This window comes from Manis javanica, chromosome 11, assembly GCF_040802235.1.
Source record: "Manis javanica isolate MJ-LG chromosome 11, MJ_LKY, whole genome shotgun sequence".
NCBI lineage: Eukaryota > Metazoa > Chordata > Mammalia > Pholidota > Manidae > Manis > Manis javanica.
The window spans coordinates 85,593,638-85,613,397 of record NC_133166.1 but is presented as its reverse complement, the minus strand read 5'-3'; the positions used below and the strand labels follow the sequence as shown (position 1 = coordinate 85,613,397).

The 19,760-nt window shown below is 41.8% G+C and overlaps 1 protein-coding gene across 5 annotated transcripts in view; it reads left to right on the top strand.

Annotated features, from left to right (window-relative positions):
- ASTN1 (astrotactin 1) overlaps positions 1–19,760 on the top strand; it is a 287,020-nt gene that overhangs the window by 195,828 nt on the left and 71,432 nt on the right. For all 5 annotated transcript variants that reach the window (XM_073216801.1, XM_073216800.1, XM_073216799.1 and 2 more), the window contains 3 exons: positions 4,233–4,399; positions 7,418–7,612; positions 9,009–9,136. In XM_073216801.1, the coding sequence (XP_073072902.1) occupies positions 4,233–4,399; positions 7,418–7,612; positions 9,009–9,136 (490 nt within the window). The remainder of the gene's footprint in view (positions 1–4,232; positions 4,400–7,417; positions 7,613–9,008; positions 9,137–19,760) is intronic.

Genomic DNA, 19,760 nt, shown 5'->3' with positions numbered 1-19,760 from the left:
GGACAGTAAGCAGAATGGTTTGCCTCAGAGGCTTTCAGAGAAATGGAGGTAGGAAGTCGACACATAAATTTAATCCCATCAAACTTTCCCCTTAGAAGGAGTCCTGCATGGCTTGACCTTGCATGTCAGAGCACATCAAAAAGTCAGCGAAATCATTACTTGTAAAAGGAGTAAGACTGCCACATAGTAACAGGGAACCTATTTCAAGTAGGAATTAGAGCTGCATATATTATGAATCATCCAGGTAAAGAGAGGCAGGCTCAGCCGCAGGAAGTCATTCTGCTTCTCCCAGGGGCCCTGAATATGCTCATGTGTCCATCACTCATATTTATCTGCCAGTAGAGCATCTACCTCATAATCTGAAACTGTGGTGTGTATGTCTCGGGCTCAGTGAGATTTGACTAGACTCCAACGTAATTAATCAACCTAAAGTCATTGGTAGAAAAAGAGGTGAAAGACAGTGAAGAAAAGGAGTTGAATGGGGAAAATCATTTTAATCTCATTAGCAAATTATGCCTTAGACCAGTAATAAGTCAAGGAGCCCTGAGCATTGCAGGACAGATGATTAACCTTGTGGATTTTAGGGGTCACTGAAGTATGAGTTCATTTATTAAGCCTTCTTGATAGGGAAGAGTTGTCATAAAAATGGAATTTTCTTCTGAAGCCTATAGTTTATAAAGGCTCTGGAACTGCTAAATGGAACATGCAAAGAGCGGTTAATGTGTAACCTTGGGGCTCAATCGGGAACACACAGTTCTCTTTGAAGGAACGAGCGGAGGGATTATCCACAAGCCAGGAAAAGAGAAGCCACACTTGCAACGAGAAAATACAAGCTCCTTCTGGAGGCAGAATTTCTCTCCTGACACCTGGAGCCTGGTTGCAAATACGTTTAGGAAGAGGGCATGGTTTGCAGCCTGTGGTTTCTTTGTATTCAGACATAGATTTCAAGGAGCCCAGAATGTGACTACCACGGCATAAAGGACATGTAGGTAAAAACAAAAACAAAGTTTTACCCTGGAAATCTTGATTGATTAGACCCCTGGGGGAATTGGTATTCTGGTTCAACAAGGGTTAAAAAGAAAACTCTATTTTTGGTTTCAGCCTTTTTTTTTTTCTGGAAATCTTTCAAAAATGTTTTACTCTGAACTGCAGACCAGGTAAGTTACAGTGCAGTCAAGATAATTGTATCTTTTTCAGTGATTGAGGATCTAGCCTTGCCTTCAAGGGCATCACTCCAGACAGTTGGCAGTGTTTGGCCCTATAAATATATTCACCCATAATATGGTGTCTATATGGGTGTGTATGAAAGAGAAGGAGAGAGAGAGAGAGAGAGAGAGAGAGAGAGAGAGAGGGACTATTAGAGTGAATCTACAAATCTATAACTGATCCTAGAATGTACTGTGGGAGTTGCTTCAAACAGTCAAACAAACAACAAACCTACAGGATTGCTTTACCTGTTAACACACTGACTTTATGTCTTTAGGAATTCACAGGAAATCAGGTTTTCTCACACTTGAGAAGCAGCATGGCAGAATGGAAGGGACACGCACAAGCACTGGGGTCAGATAGATCTAGGTTCAAAGTCTGATTCTGCCATTTTCCATCTCTGACCTTAAACAAGTTACTATTTCATCTTTCTGAATCTAAGTTTGCTCTTCAGTAAAATGAGTGCGGGAGTGGGAAAAGTCTGTGTTGTTGGGATTAAGGATAGCGTATGTAGATAGTACCTGCCCATAGAATCACTTAATTCCTGGTAGCTGTTATTATTTTTAGCTTTGCTTTGTTATTATTTTTGCTTTTGTTATTATTTTTATGTGTCCAACTTGGACAGGGCAGCTAACTCTGTCTTCTCTCCAGACCTCTTAAGAGAGTATAAATATCAGTGGTCCAATTTGGCACAGCAGTGACCATCTAGATAGATATCAGGGCCAGGCGAGACGTGGATATGCCAGGTTTGGGAGTTCTGGAACAAAGCCTACTCGAGTTTCATTTGGTGATGTCTTTGTGAAAAATCACGCTTCGTGGGGCATCCTGAAAAAAAGCAGGTGTTTGGGATACTGGGGAGTCCTGGCTGGTGACTGAGAAAGCTGGCTGGTACGAGGATTGAAACACCTGAGGTGGGAGTACTAGGAGGACTGGCTTTGTGTCTACTTTAACGGGTTTTCTCAAGCTTTATAGAAGAAAAAAATTTTTTTATATAAAGGAACTCATGACAACCAGGGCAGATCACTTAATTCCAATCAAACTTCCATTTTTCAGTACCCAGGTCCATGCCCGGACAGCCTCACGGTGGTGAAGCCAGCTCCCTTCTGGCAGCACATCTGGCCTAACAGCTGGGTGACCATGCAAGTGGATGGGTGGGGGGGCTAAGAAAACATGGAGTGCTATCCTCAGTTGCCTCATTTGCTTGTTTATCATCGTCTGCAGCATCTGCGTTTGCACAGCACGGGGCGCTCCTTAGAAACTTCTTTAAATGCTGTCACCTTCCTGCACTCCAGCTGGCTTCATGGGGAATAGGGGGATGGACCAGGCTGGGAGCCTGGCAGGCCCACAGGGGGGCCATTTGTTTGGGAAATTGCAGAATTAGTGTCAGCAAACAGTGTACATCCTGCTGTGATCTTGAACTGGGAAGTGGGGAGGGAGGAGAGGTGGGTTTTCAGAGGCACACCTGTGGCGGCTCTGGCTACCAGGCCAAGAGGCAGAGGCAGGGTGGGGGGCAGATCCCACTGAGTTTTGAAAGTGTTTTTAGTCTGGTTTTCTGTCTTGGAGGAGTGTGTTAGCTAGATGACAGGATGTGTAGCACAGAGTCTTTAAAAGCAAGTCAGATCTAAACAGACTCCCCAACTCTGTCCCTTACTGGGTGCTTGGCCATGAGCAAGTCTTTTGCCCCCTTCCAACCTGCTGGAGAGAATCAGCTGTAATGAAAATGTTCAGGATGTGTTGCACAGGCAGAAGCGGCAGGATAGAAACAAATATTCATTGACTTATAGATGGAGTCCAGGGCAGCAAGACGTGCATGTGTTATGTGGCAATGTTAATGGTCTCCCCACCTCTTAAATGAGGATCATAGAGGGCGCCGTGAGACGGACCACCTAAGGCATGTTGCGTAGTGTCCTGCTCCAAGTGTTTAGTGAATGGTGACAGCTGTGTGAGACTGATCGAGGTGTACGCTAAGGATGGAGAAGGCTGGGTCATGGACTCCATAGCCAGCCTGCCAAGGTTTCAGGTGTGGCCCTGCCATGATCTGTGATTTTAGCCAACCTAAGCTCCCTGTGACATGGGTTCTTCATATGTAGAATGTAGAATGGGGATGATCACACGACTTCCCTCAACGGGAGTTGTCAGGGTGAGAGGAGCCAGTGAGATGAATGAGTTGGACCTTGCCTGGCGTGTGATGCCTGCCGTGTGAGCACAGCTGCTGCCCACCAAAACCCTTTCATCTTCCCCAGTTTCTGGCTGAAATCTCTTCCTGGATTATCTCCTTTGCTGTCATTCCTGGGGAATTTGAGGACATGGTAGTGCAAAAAGCTTATTGTTTCACATTAAGAGCGTCCAGGGCCCTGGGATAAAGTCAAACCCAGTGAGCACCCTGTGTGCTCACGTAGCAGGCACCCTTCTCTATGCACCTTCTGCAGGATGTATTTGAGTTGAGAAGGTCATGTGCATGGCCACTCCTACCAGCAGAGCAGTCAAACCTCCTTCCAAGGTCAAAAAGTCACAGAAAAGTCCACTTCGTCCTCCCAGCTAGAAGACCAGGTCCACCTGTTCCCTTCAACACTGTAGTCTGGTACCAGCATTGACAAAATGCTTTGGGCATTAAAAAAAAAATCCTATTAATACTAAGTCCCAACAGCAGCACTCCCTTCCCTCGGCCAAAGGAATCAGCTAATGTGTTTTAATTCTGGCCCATCACTGCCACTCTTCTGCCAGCCTGAGGCCCAGTTGGGAGGCCAGCACACCTCGCTCTGTCTTGCTACAACGCTCCCTTCCTGCATGTTCGGAGGAATAGGCTTTAATGAAAATGTGTGTGGTCTGTGTCCAGAGAGAAGAAGCAAGATGTCAAAAAAGGCTACTTGCTTTTAAAGCGTGGTGGGAAATTGGTGCACTAGCCAATGTTAACGGTTTCGAGGCTGAGTGCTAAACATAAAAGTCAGTGGCTACTTACTCCCTGGTTCGCAGAGAACCCAGGGCCCTAGTTCACCCACCTGTGTGCATGTTTTCTGATGTGCCAGTGCCCATCCGGACTGAGCCCCATGAAGGACAGCTCTGGCTGCTATGACCGCCACATCGGGGTGGACTGCTCCGACGGCTTCAACGGCGGCTGTGAGCAGCTGTGTCTCCAGCAGATGGCGCCCTTCCCGGACGACCCCGCCTTGTACAACATCCTCATGTTCTGCGGGTGAGTTGAGCTGCCCGTGAGACCCCCCTGCTTGCCTGGACGCTGGACTTGTGGTGCATAACCCAGGGGAGTAAATCTGAATGGGCTGGTCCCCTCGGGCAGCCCTTAGGCTCTGTAGGTCTGGGCTGGGAGCACTTTGACAGTCAGAGTTAGGGGGACCCTTAGGGAGAGTCTAGTCCCATGCCGGGAGGGGAGGAAACCGATCACGGCTTCCAGTGGAACTTTCCGAACTGTGTTCTGTGGAACGATGTTCATTAGGTGTTTTGAGACAAAAAGGATTCCCTGGTCCGAAACGCCTGGGAAAGATTGTGTGAAACTAAACAATTATTTAAGAAGGAGAGGGGGAAATCTTCGGAGGAGTGGAAGCCCAATTAAATTTTGCTTCCAAAGTCCCAGCCTTTCGTGCAGACACCCTCCCTCAGACACAGTCATTCCTCCGTGGACCTAGAGAGCCCCGGACTGTGGACCAGCCCTTCCACTCAAGTCGTTTCGTGCGTTCCGGGGTGACTGTGTGGGAACAGGGCAGATGATGTTACCCCATTTTGCAGATGAGAAAACTAGTGCTCACTGCAGTGACCCCCTCAAGATGGGCGGGGTTGGGAAGTGGGAAGAGTAGGATTAGAAATCAGGCTTTCCCTGGTCTTTCAAGAACTCTGTGGTTCCCTCAGAATTTAAATTACTGACTGGAATTATATTAAAGACATTTTCATGTCATATTTATAAAGTAAGTAAAAATTTGACCCCTTTTTCTACACCCATAGTCTGCTTGTCTGTCCTTCCCTCCACCATCTTCCTTTTCGTCTACCCCCTCTCTCCTCCCCTCCCTTCTCCCTCCCCACTTCCCCTCCTCTTCCTGCCTGTCCAGGGGCTCTGCTTACTTCATACCACCTGCCATGCTGGCCACTGGACAGCGAAGACCAGCGACAGGTGACTCTTGCCCTCAAGGGTCTCACAATCTAATAGGCTTGCAATGAAAACCAGTATTTATAATAATAAAGTTATGCTGGGTTGTTGCTAAAAAACAGTGCCTGTTGAATAATCATGAAAAGATTATTGGTGGAGTACTAACATTATCTTATTGTATTTTACTTTATTTTATTTCTTTGCAGTTGAGCAATTTTCATATTCAGTTTCTTATACAATCCCATTCCATAAGTGGAAGCTTGATCTAAATCTTAATGACTCTGTAATGTTATCATTATGATTAACCCAGTTCAATTAATAGAGGTAAATTCAGCCAAAGTCTCATAGCTTTATTTATTTAACAGACATACAGTTGAGCACCTAGTGTGTGCAGAGAACCAAGTTAGGTGCTATGCGTAGGAGACATCGAAGGATACGAGACGTAGTCCCTGCCCTCAGAGGAGTTTAGAGTGGGGCGTATGGGTATGAACACAACAGAGGATAGGGGAAGTGGGGTGGGGTGGAAGGGGAAGCTGTCAAAACTCTAAGGATGGACTGAGAGGGAATCAGCCAGCTCCAAAACTTCTTCCAGAAACATTATGTTATGGCTCAAGGAAAGAGACATCTTGTCCCAGACCTAGGCTGGTGCCTCAGAGTCCTTTGTGGGCCTCAAGTCACATCTGTTATGTGGACTAATGCAGTAGGTCCCTAACTGGACTTTCTTCCCTATTTCAATCAGAATTCAGTACACATGTATATTTAGCACTCTCCAAGCCACTATATATAACCTGCCAATAGAAGTCCTTGATTGGAGATTTTTATATAAAGACTAAATCACATGCACTTATAATTAAAGAGCTCTACTCACACCTGTTCACACAGATATGTAAATGGTAAATAAGGAAAACAGACAGTTAAAGTTGAGTTAACATGGGCCTCATTTATACTTCTGCTAATAATGGTGGTAGTGACATTTAATGAGTACCTGCTATGTGCTAGGCCCAGTGTAAGTTCTTTAAGTTGATTATCTAACTTAATCTTCTCAGCAACTCAGTGAAGCAGCTACTGTTTTTCCTGCTTTTATTGATGTAGAAACTGAAGCTCAGAGAGTTTAATCAACTGGCCCAAGGTCACCCAGTAAAGGACAGCATCATTACCATTACAACATTGCTTCTCACCACACCACTGAAAACTGTGATTATTTGTTCCTCTATATAGAACAGAGGTCTTTATCTTATTACAACAATTACTGTAGATAGTAATTAATGATATGTTCTGGTGTTGGGAACATCTATAAATTCTAAATCTGCTATATTTCTAAGGAGAGGCCCAAATTAAATGAATATGCTTTTTAAATGACAGCTTTATCAAAGTAGTTCTTACTTGAACTAACGAATTATATTCTTCTCAATGTAACTACACATAAGGTCACTGACCCATATTTACCAACATCAGTATTGTTCTTCCATTAGAGTCACTGTCTATGCTTAATGGTGCCCAGGGTGGGGTGTTCACACTGTGTGCCCTGGCATCCATTTTGTTCAGGAAGGCTACTTTGAATGGAGGGAGAGTAAATATGGGTTGTTCTTGTGTTTGGATACATTCAAACAGAACATGATTAATGAATCTGGAAGATGATCCATCTTTGTCATTTCTTAGTTGACTTGTAACAGGACCATATTAGAAGGTTATTAATTTCTTCAGCACAGTATCATTCCTTTTGTGCCTAATTACCCTCCAAAGAAATGCACAGTCTGGCCATATAGATGGTTCTAGAGAAAGGCTCTAGAATATCGTGGATTTAAATGCATGAAGTAATTTACAACTTCTCACTCTGACGTATCTGGGAAATCATACACTTAGAGGAGGGAGCATTCCAAAGCTCTGAGAGCTCTTACCTGCAAAGGAAGGTGAGAGATTCTGTGTGATTACATAATGGAAGGAGACTCGTTTTATAGGTTTAAAAAGGCTGAGTTATACAGGGTACAGAATCAAATTGGGATCTTTGGTGACTCAACACTCTCCCAGAGGCATTTCTTCCTAGTCTGTTGTGTCAAGTTGACTGCATCGCTCTCAATGGAATAACTTCTTATCTTGAGTTTTGCACTATGTCAGGTGCATTGAAGATTACAGGCTTGGTGTGGATGGACGCTCATGCCAACTCATTGTGGAGACCTGCCCAGAGGGTGCTGACTGTGGGGAAAGCAGGGAGCTTCCCATGAACCAGACCCTCTTTGGGGAGATGTTCTTTGGTTACAACAATCAGTCCAAGGAAGTGGCTGCTGGACAAGTGCTGAAAGGAACATTCAGGTGAACCTCATGTCTATAGTACTGGTTATTCGGGGCTCTTGATAGATTTTTCCTGAGGACCCTTAAAGTCAGCATGAAGTTTTAGATCTTGGAATAAGGTAAATGTGACCCTGAAAGGATAAGTTATGTTGTCTATCGTGGTCTTCTCCAAGTTTACATTCCTTCTTTCAAAATCCAAGAACTATGCTTCCTCTGGGTGAACATTAAGTGTTAAAAATTTCTTTCTCTCTCCCAGGCAAGCACTGCAAGATGTCCATGGAAGCCACCACAAAGTACTCAGTTCTCTTTTCCCTCTTGAGTGGAAGAATCAGTGTGTGAGCCAGTCTAGAATACCAGTCCTCAAGTGTGGCTGAAGGATCCCTGAGGGTCCCTGAGATCCTTCCAGGGGATATTTGAAGTCCTGCCTTTTCCAACTCTATAGAGAGGCTGTATTTTCCTCATATACTTCAACCCAAACAATATATGACAATATGTGGCATGCGGAGCTGAGAATTCAGCTGTCTTCTATTAAAACAGACATTTAAGAATTTTGAAAAAAAATGTAAAATTATGCCACTCGTCTCATTATTTTTCATTATGTATCTTAATATTTAACGGGTTTATTATTGTCATTTTGAAGTGAATTTGAAAATATTTTTTAAAATTCTCATTCAATTTCTAATATGGTAAATGTTGATAGATATAATCCACACAAACAAAAGCTGCTTGGTGCCTATAGTTATTTTTAACAGTGTAAAGGTTTCCTGAGAACAAAATGTTTCAAGCCATTGATTTAGAATATTTCTAGGAGATTCTCCACTTGACCCCAGTGCCTATTTTGTCTTAGGCTATTTGAATATATCTTCTAGGGGATGGTGGTGGTGACGAAATTCTTATAATACAGACCAACAGTTGATAGCAACTTGCGCCTGGATTCTTATGAGCAAACCGATAGTAAATTTCTGAGCTAGTTTTTAGAGTCAGTTGCTTTTTCTGTTACAGACAGTAAAGTTTACTAATATTTTCCCTTTTAGCCTGGGACCTCATTTGCCAATGGCAAGTAGTGAGATGTCATAACTCATCTTTTGGTGGCTGGATCTTCTCTATACTCTTGATGAGACTGTGTATGTCTACATCTTGTAGAGAAGGAATCCAGAATAGAGCCTGGGATGGAAGGGAGGAATATTCTACCTTTCAAATAGACCTTTCAGCTGATTTATTTCTCATCTCACCCAGTCTGCACCCTACTTTTCATACTCACGTCTTACTCCAGACATCTATACCAAGTCAGGTTCAGGGTGTGGGGACATTTTTGGTCCAAAAATAACTTTTTTATTGTGGGTTGAGATATAGATTGCCCACCAAGAAGTGGGGTTCACCTGAACACTCAGAAATGTAGGTATGCCTCTGTTTCCAGGCAAAACAACTTTGCTCGAGGTTTAGACCAGCAACTGCCAGACGGTCTTGTGGTGGCCACTGTCCCCTTGGAGAACCAGTGCCTGGAGGAAATCTCAGAGCCTACCCCTGACCCTGATTTCCTGACTGGTGAGTGTGCCTTCTGCCCTTACTTAACCAGCAAAGCCCACACAGCTCCCTGTGGTCCCATAAAATCAAGACTCTTGACCTCACTTATTTTTTTTTCAAAGCCAGTGATTTCCTTGATACACAATAAAAGCTCAGCCCCCAAACTGAACGCTAATAGGATTATCTATCAGTAAAATTGCCAAAATCATTATGTACTCATCTGCAAAATGGTCCTAATAAAACCTTTCTCTGCTAGCCAAATGGGATAATAGATATGTAAGCATCTCAAGTTCTCAGTGGCTTAGAGGACATGACCAGGTCCTTGTAGAGGCAGAGAGAAGGCAGATTGTGCTCTAGCCTTAATGTCTGTCACTGGGAGGGCTGGGTTCCCTGGCAGGTGCTTATAGAGCAGTGAGAGGGAATAAAAATGACAGAGTTTTGTTGTCCAATGACCGTAAATTTGAATCCTGACTCTGCTACCTTCTAGCTGTGTGACATTAGATAGCGCAGTCTCTTGGCCGCTCCTGGCCCTCCTCCTAAGATGGAGATAAGAATGCCTACCACTCAAGGCCGTTTTTAGCCCAGTGGCGTTCCTCTCTGGGCTCATCATGGAACTGGGATGAAGGGTGAATGAAGGGGCAGCAACCTCGGGGCTGTGTCTCCTTTATGAGCCTCTGAAGATGCTCAGTTCGCACCTTCTGGGCCAAAGGTGACACTGTGAAGGGTTCCGTGGGCCCCAAAGAGGCAACCAACCAGGAACTGAACCTCAGTGGCCAGAAGGCTGGATATGAGCTCAGTTCCTTTGCTGGCTTTGTCCATTTCTCCATTACCTCCCTCCCTTCGTCTGTCTTCCTTATTTTGTACCTTTCTCCCCTTTTCCATTCTTTTCTGAAGAATGGATTGTGCTGAAAATAAGCTTTTTCCAAATACCAGTTTATGTTCAAAACTGTAATTAAGTCCTGACTGGAATTAGAAGTAGGTCTGTTTGAGGTAGGATAACATAGTGATTAATAGACTCTGGGGCCTGACAGCTGGGCCCAACTCGTCACTGGCTGTGTGATCTTGGACAAGTTACTTACCTTCTTTATGTTCAGTGTTTTTACCTGTAAAACTGGGTATTGTAATACTTCCTTGTAGGGTTGATATAAGGAGTAAGTAAATTAATATTTATAAAGTTTTGGAGCAGTTCCTCAGACATAGTGAGATATATGTGTATTAAATAAATACATGTACCAAGGAAGAAAGAAAATATGAACATTCAAAGTACCAAAATGTGTTTGCCCTGTAGAAGGAGAGGGAGCAAGAGATAAATCAATTGGGTATATTCTGGACCAGATGAGATAAATCTTATCCAAATCAGTTACCCTCAGAAAAAGTAACACACACACACATCTAAAAAAAATAAAATGCAGCCTTTGGGCATATCCTTAAAGCTTACATCTCTAGTGTTAGGCAATCCAGTTTCCTTGTTGCACGTTATGTGCTGAGAAACACTTCCCATGCATGTATAACATGTCTTGTAAAGAAGGTGTGAGGTGAGTAGAGTCAACATGGCAGCGTGAGTAGGACAGTGGGAATCTCCTCCCAAAAACATATCTATTTTTGAAAATACAAATACAACTAATCCTAAAAGAGACACCAGAAGACACAGGACAACAGCCAGACTACATCCACACGTGTGAGAGCCCAGTGCCTGGTGAAAGGGGTAAGATACAAGCCCCAGCCCGGTGGGAGGAGAGGAGTCAGAGCGGGGAGGGAGAGGAAGCCTAGGACTGCTAAACACCCAGCCCCAGCCATCCGCACCAGAGCGCAGACACAGTGCATACGTGGGGTCCTGGATACTAGGGAAAAAGGGCAGCAGGACCGGTCAGTGGGTCCCGAAGCTGATGCCCCTGTGATAAAGAAAAGTGAGTGCTTTTTGAAAGTCTTAAAGGGACAGGGACGCAACAGCTGGACGGAAACAACATAGGTCACAGTCCAGAAGCTAGAAATTACAGGGAAAACTGGGCACACTAACCTCCTGGGCAACAGCTCTGAGACCCCTCACGGAGGTAAACAGCCAAACAGCCCCCCGGCCATTACCCCTCCAGTGCGGCGAAAGCAGAGAAGCAGCCTAAGGCTGGCCACGCTCTCAGAAAGGGAGCTTCCTCCATATCAGCCCGGCAAGACACAGACCCAGTCTACACACAATTACCCAACACAAGCCACTAGGGGTCGCAGTTGTCCCAGTAAAGAAAGGCTAGTAGCAAGTGGAAAGTTTGGCCCTCCCAGCTGACAGTCAATAGCACCATGAAAAGGCAAAAAAATATGATCCAGACAAGACTAACCCAGACAGCTTCGGCATCTGCTACATCTTCCCCTGAGAAGGAACCTGGGGAGATAGATTTAACCAGTCTTCCTGAAAAATAATTCAAAACAAAAGTCATAACCATGCTGATGGACTTGCAGATAAATATGCAAGAACTAAGGAAGGAGAATACAGAAATAAAACAAGCTCCGGAAGGACTTCAGAACAGAATGGACGATATGCAAGATACCATTAATGGACTAGAAAACAGAGAACAGGAATGCAGAGAAGCTGATGCAGAGAGAGATAAAAGGATCTCCAGGAATGAAAGAATTCTAAGAGAGCTGAGTGACCAATTGAAATGGAACAACATTCGCATTATAGGGGTACCAGAAGAAGAAGAGAGAAAAAGAGATAGAAAGTGTCTTTGAATAAATAATTGCTGACAACTTCCCCAAACTAGGGGAGGAAATGGCCTCTCAGACCACAGAGGTACACAGAACTCCCATGACAAGAGATCCAAGGAGGGCAACACCAAGACACATAATAATTAAAATGGCAAAGATCAAAGACAAGGACAAAGTATTAAAGGCAGCCAGAGAGAAAAAAACGGTCACCCACAAAGGAAAACCCATCAGGCTATCATCAGACTTCTCAACAGAAACCCTACAGGCCAGAAGAGAATGGCACGATATACTTAATCCAATGAAACAGAAGGGCCTTGAACCAAGAATACTGGATCCAGCACGATTATCATTTAAATATGAAGGAGGGATTAAAAAATTTCCAGACAAGCAAAAGTTGAGGGAATTTGCCTCCCACAAACCACCTCTACAGGGCATCTTACAGGGACTGCTCTAGATGGGAGCACTCCTAAAAAGAGCACAGAACAAAACACACAACATATGAAGAAGGGAGGAGGAGGAATAAGAAGGGAGAAAAATAAAGAATCATCAGACTGTGTCAATAATAGCTCAAAAAGTGAGTTAAGTTAGACAGTAAGATAGTAAAGAAGCTAACCCTGAACCTTTGGTAACCACAAACTTAAAGCCTGCAATGGCAATAAGTACATACCTTTCAATAATCACCCTAAATGTAAATGGACTGAATGCACCAATCAAAAGACACAGAGTAATAGAATGGATAAAAAAGCAAGACCCATCTGTATGCAGCTTACAAGAGACTCACCTCAAACCCAAAGACATGCACAGACTTAAAGTCAAGGGATGGAAAAAGATATTTCATGCAAACAACAGAGAGAAAAAAACAGGTGTTGCAATTCTAGTATCAGACAAAACAGACTTCAAAATAAAGAAAATAACAAAAGATAAAGAAGGACATTACATAATGATAAAGAGCTCAGTCCAACAAGAGGATATAACCATTATAAATATATATGCACCCAATACAGGAGCACCAACATATGTGAAACAAATCCTAACAGAACTAAAGGAGGAAATAGAATGCAATGCATTCATTCTGGGAGACTTCAACACACCACTCACTCCAAAGGACAGATCCACCAGACAGAAAGTAAGTAAGGACACAGAGGCACTGAACAACACACTAGAACAGATGGACCTAATAGACATCTACAGAACTCTACATCCAAAAGCAACAGGATACACATTCTTCTCAAGTGCACATGGAACATTCTCCAGAATACACCACATACTAGGCCACAAAAAGAGCCTCAGTAAATTCCAAAAGATTGAAATCCTACCAACCAACTTTTCAGACCACAAAGGCATGAAACTAGAAATAAACTGTACAAAGAAAGCAAAACATGGAGGCTTAACAACACGCTCCTAAATAATCAATGGATCAATGACCAAATCAAAATGGAGATCCAGCAATATATGGAAACAAATGACAACAACAACACAAAGCCCCAACTACTGTGGGATACAGCAAAAGCAGTCTTAAGGGGAAAGTATATAGCAATCCGGGCATATTTAAAGAAAGCAGAACAATCCCAAATGAATGGTCTCATGTCACAATTATCGAAATTGGAAAAAGAAGAACAAATGAGGCCTAAGGTCAGCAGAAGGAAGGACATAATAAAGATCAGAGAAGAAATAAATAAAATTGAGAAGAATAAAACAATAGCAAAAATCAATGAAACCAAGAGCTGTTTCTTCGAGAAAATAAACAAAATAGATAAGCCTCTAGCCAGACTTATTAAGAGGAAAAGAGAGTCAACACAAATCAACAGACTCAGAAACGAGAAAGGAAAAATCATGACGTACCCCACAGAAATACAAAGAATTATTAGAGAGTACCATGAAAACCTATATGCTGACAAGCTGGGAAACCTAGGAGAAATGGACAACTTCGTAGAAAAATACAACCTTCCAAGACTGACCCAGAAAGAAACAGAAAATCTAAACAGACCAGTTACCAGCAAAGAAATTGAATCATTAATCAAAAAACTACCCAAGAACAAAACTCCCGGGCCAGATGGATTTACGTCGGAATTTTATCAGACATACAGGGAAGACATAATACCCATTCTCCTTAAAGTTTTCCAAAAAATAGAAGAGGAGGGAATACTTTCAAACTCATTCTATGAAGCCAGCATCACTCCAATACCAAAACCAGGCAAAGACACCACCAAAAAAGAAAACTACAGACCAATATCCCTGATGAACATAGTTGCAAAAATACTTAACAAAATATTAGCAAACCAAGTTCAAAAATACATCAAGGGGATCATACACCATGATCAAGTGGGATTCATCTCAGAGATGCAAGGATGGTACAACATTCGAAAATCCATCAATATCATTCACCACATAAACAAAAAGAAGGACAGAAACCACATGATCATTTCCATAGATGCTGAAAAAGCATTTGACAAAATTCAACATCCATTCATGATAAAAACTCTCAACAAAATGGGTATACAGGGCAAGTACATCAACATAATAAAGGCCATATATGATAAACCCACAGCCAACATCATACTTAACAGCAAGAAGCTGAAAGCTTTTCCTCTGAGATCGGGAACCAGACAGGGATGCCCACTCTCCCCACTGTTATTTAACATAGTACTGGAGGTTCTAGCCACAGCAATCAGACAAAACAAAGAAATACAGGGAATCCAGATTGGGAAAGAAGAAGTTAAACTGTCACTATTTGCAGATGACATGATATTGTACATAAAAAATCCTAAAGACTCCACCCCAAAACTACTAGAACTGATATCGGAATACAGCAAAGTTGCAGGATACAAAATTAACACACAGAAATCTGTGGCTTTCTTATACACTAACAATGAACCAACAGAAAGAGAAATCAGGAAAACAACTCCATTCACAATTGCATCAAAAGGAATAAAATACCTAGGAATAAATCTAACCGAAGAAGTGAAAGACTTATACTCTGAAAACTACAAGTCACTCTTAAGAGAAATTAAAGGGGACACTAACAAATGGAAACTCATCCCATGCTCGTGGCTATGAAGAATTAGTATCATCAAAATGGCCATTCTGCCCAAAGCAATATACAGATTTGATGCAATCCCTATCAAACTACCAGCAACATTCTTCAATGAACTGGAACAAATAATTCAAAAATTCATATGGAAACACCAAAGACCCCGAAAAGCCAAAGCAATCCTGAAAAAGAAGAATAAAGTAGGGGGGATCTCACTCCCCAACTTCAAGCTCTACTATAAAGCTGTAGTAATCAAGACAATTTGGTACTGGCACAAGAACAGAGCCACAGACCAGTGTAACAGACTAGAGACTCCAGACATTAACCCAGACATATATGGTCAATTAATATTTGATAAAGGAGCCATGGACATACAATGGCAAAATGACAGTCTCTTCAACAGATGGTGCTGGCAAAACTGGACAGCTACATGTAGTAGAATGAAACTGGACCATTGTCCAACCCCATATACAAAAGTAAATTCAAAATGGATCAAAGACCTGAATGTAAGTCATGAAACCATTAAACTCTTGGAAAAAAACATAGGCCGAAATCTCTTAGACATAAACATGAGTGACCTCTTCTTGAACATATCTCCCCGGGCAAGGAAAACAACAGCAAAAATGAACAAGTGGTACTATATCAAGCTGAAAAGCTTCTGTACAGCAAAAGACACCATCAATAGAACAAAAAGGAACCCTACAGTATGGGAGAATATATTTGTAAATGACAGATCCGATAAAGGCTTGACGTCCAAAATATATAAAGAGCTCACATGCCTCAACAAACAAAAGACAAATAACCCAATAAAAAAAATGGGCAGAGGAACTGAACAGACAGTTCTCCAAAAAAGAAATACAGATGGCCAACAGACACATGAAAAGATGCTGCACATCGCTAATTATCAGAGAGATGCAAATTAAAACTACAATGAGGTATCACCTCACACCAGTAAGGATGGCTGCCATCCAAAAGACAAACAACAACAAATGTTGGCAAGGCTGTGGAGAAAGGGGAACCCTCCTACACTCCTGGTGGGAATGTAAATTAGTTCAACCATTGTGGAAAGCAGTATGGACGTTCATCAAAATGCTCAAAACAGACTTACCATGTGACCCAGGAATTCCACTCCTAGGAATTTACCCTAAGAACGCAGCAATCAATTTTGAGAAGGACAGATGCACCCCTATGTTTATCGCAGCACTATTTACAATAGCCAAGAATTGGAAGCAACCTAAATGTCCATTGATAGATGAATGGATAAAGAAGATGTGGTACATATACACAATGGAATACTAGTCAGCCATAAGAAGAGGGCAAATCCTACCATTTGCAGGAACATGGATGGAGCTGGAGGGTATTATGCTCAGTGAAATAAGCCAAGTGGAGAAAGAGAAATACCAAATGATTTCACTCATCTGTGGAGTATAAGAACAAAGGAAAAACTGAAGAAACAACACAGCAGCGGAATCACAGAACCCAAGAATGGACTAACAGGTACCAAAGGGAAAGGGACTGCGGAGGATGGGTGGGTAGGGAGGGATAAGGTTGGGGAAGAAGAAGGGGGGTATTAAGATTAGCATGCATAATGGGGGGGTGGGGAGAAAGGGGAGGGCTGTACAACACAGAGAAGACATAGTCATTCTACAACATTTTACGATGCTGTTGGACAGTGACTGTAAAGGGGCTTATTGGGGTGACCTGGTATAGGGGAGAGCCTAGTAAACATAATATTCTTCATGTAAGTGTAGATTAATGATAACAAAAAAAGGAAAAAAGAAAGAAAGAAAAGGGGGATTACTCCCTGATAGGATAAAACTAACTGTAAATCAACGATTAATGCATGCTTTAAATATCCTTAATTTTGATCACTTAAAGGATGTCAGATGATCGAATATGGAGGTACATTTTTCTGATAATATTCCTTTCTCTTAAAAAAAAAAAAGCAGTTCCTGTGTGGTGACCTCCAATAGTTCTACACAATGGTATAAAGGGCATATCAAAGTGTGGGCAAAGGGTCTGTTTGTGTTTATACAGAGGATCAAAGCGTAATTTGGCTACCCAGAAAATGAACTAATATACAATATGAAGAAGAACTTCCAACATCAGCACTCTCTGGAAGACTCATACCAGAAGATGATCATCAAAAAACCTCAATAAAGAGCACCACTGCTACAGCTGTAGCTGCATTCATCCCACCGGTTCCTGGACTTGCCATAGCAATGAAGAAGAAGATATCTAAGCTGGCCTGTGCAGACAGTAAAACAACAAATTTGACTGGATCTATATTGTTGGAACTCAACCGAGAATTAGAAGTGCAAGTTGTAGCGCTCCAAAATCTTACAACTACAGACTATCTACTGTTAAAAGAACATATGGGATGTGAACAGTTCCCAGGAATGGGTTGTTTTAATTTGTCTGATTTCTCTCAGACTGTTCAAGTACAGTTGGATAATATCCATCATATCATAGTTAAATTTTCACAAATGCCTAGGATGCCTAACTGGTTTTCTTGGTTTCACTGGAGATGGCTGGTAATTATAGATCTGCTTTGGTTATGTAACTGTATTCCTATTATGTTAATGTGTGTGTGCAATTTAATTAGTGGTTTAAAACCTATACATGCTTAAGTTACTCTACAAGAAGATATGTCAGAGAAGTAATCAATCTTCCCATGTTTTCTTCCACCTGCTACTTCTATAGTTTTTCTTCTTCCTTCTTAATTACAACCCTTAGATAGAATTCATGCCTCATATCGAATTTACCGAGTATCATAATTCCTCCAAGTGGTGAAGATACCTCAAGACAAATGCTGGGCATAGAAGCCACAGGGCATAAATCTGAAAAGAAGTAAAAAGCTAACCTTTTCAAACAATATTGCTTATCTCTCACTTACCAACTTTACATTTCCCTGTATGGCCCCGGAAGATGACTGGTTAGCCAGAGACGGGTAAGATTCCTCAAGGGAGGAACAACCTAAGACAGGCACAGTCGTAGCGGGTCCATCAGGTGAGAAATTGGGGATCATCAGAGGTGAGGCTTAGAACCTCACTCCCCCTGTTTTGAGAGAAATCTTCTGCATCCGTGGATGTTTTATTGCCCTTGTCTAACTTGGATTAACACATAGTCTACAGGCACACACCTGATCATCTACATTTGCTGTCTTACAACACTAAACTATGTTTTCTACCTTTATCTTGCATCTACCTACCACTTCAGCATATTATTAAAAATAATAATAATTATAATAATAATAATAAAGGGTGGAATGTGGGATCCACATATAAATCAAGTATAAAAATCAAATGAATATTCATATTTAACCTGATTGTTTATAGTTCATAATGCTTGATCAAAACTGAAAGTTTCTGTGATGAATGCCCTTGTACTGTTCACCATGTAAGAATTTATTCACTATGTAAGAATTTGTTCACCATGTAAGAACTTGTTCGTTATGCCTCAGAAGATTGGAGACTGACGAGAATTAGGCTTGGGGTGGATTAATGATTGTGCATTGAGCATTGACCCCCCTATACAGAATTTTACTGTTGTTAACAACTACTTGATCAACAAATATGAGAGATGCCCTCTCAAAAAAAAAAAAAAAGAAGGTGTGAGGTGGTATGAACAAATAGGACACATTCCACACCAATGGTAAACTGCCTGGCCTCTGTTTATAAAGTTCCACACATTGTAACATACTGTGGTGAGGAGATTTTACTCAGTCAGCACGCTGGGGGAACACAGAGCAGTCCTGGATGCTACCTAAAGCTTTTTTGGGAGGACTGAGCATATAGCTTTCAGAACCATCAGAACATGTTTGAATCTACATCTTTGGAAATCAGGAAAAGATTTAAACTTGGTCCTCATCCACAACAGAAGTTCTTTGTCCCCCCAGTGCCCGCAAACCTCTCCTAATTTGGTGTATTGGAGTCAAAAGGTATAGCAGAGTCCATGTAGATCACTTCCAATTTTTTATGGCCTTGAAAGAGTAAAGTCTAGTATTCTTCATAGTGCAGAGGGATCCCTCTTTGACCTATTGCTTTTCTACCCAACCCTCGTTTTCCATCTGTTTTGGTTAAGAAGTGGTACCAATCAGTCCAAGAGCTTGTGTTTCCTTTGATGCACAAAGGCATTAGTCTGTTTTTTTTAAGTCCAGAATAACTAGAAGAACCAGTTAAAGAGATGGTTGACCAAATTCCTTCTATATTAAATTTACAGTTGTCTTAACATTTTAATTGTGTCTTTCCTGAGAATCATAGAGAAAATAATAATATCATGCTATGCTATATGTGATTATGGTCATATTCCCCATCAACCTACAAGCTTAGATTTTAGAGTTAAAATGATCTTCAGAATTCTCTACATCAGCAGTTACATATGTGCTCTTTTTATTTTTTTTAATGTAAAACCAGTGCTCTACTGATAAATAGGTTCTTTCTACAAATACGTTTGGGAAGACTATAGTATCTACCTCTTAGCAACTTTCAACACCTTAGCATAGAAAAGATTCCAAGAAACCCTGTATTAAAGAAATCCCTTCTATTGTACTTAATCCAGCAATTCCCAAACCTATTTTAACTAGAGAATCCTTTTATACATAACAGCTATTTGCATCTTTCAAAATTACTGGTTTGAAGAACATACTGGGAAATACTGACTTCAGTGTTTTTTCTTGCTGATTGTTTCCCTCTTCATGAAAACAACAGTTAACTCTGAGCCTCACCAGCCTTTTTGGTGTTACAAGTTGTATGGAAATAAATGGAGACCAACCAAATGAAAACAGGCAAAGGTTATTTATTCACAGCTTGCTGGAGCAAGGGAGTCAGCCGCCATCACTTGCATTTTGGCAGAAACTGAAAAGCGGAGGAGTAGGAAAGCTTTAGAGCATAAAAAAGGGTGCCTTTGATTAGAGGCTGT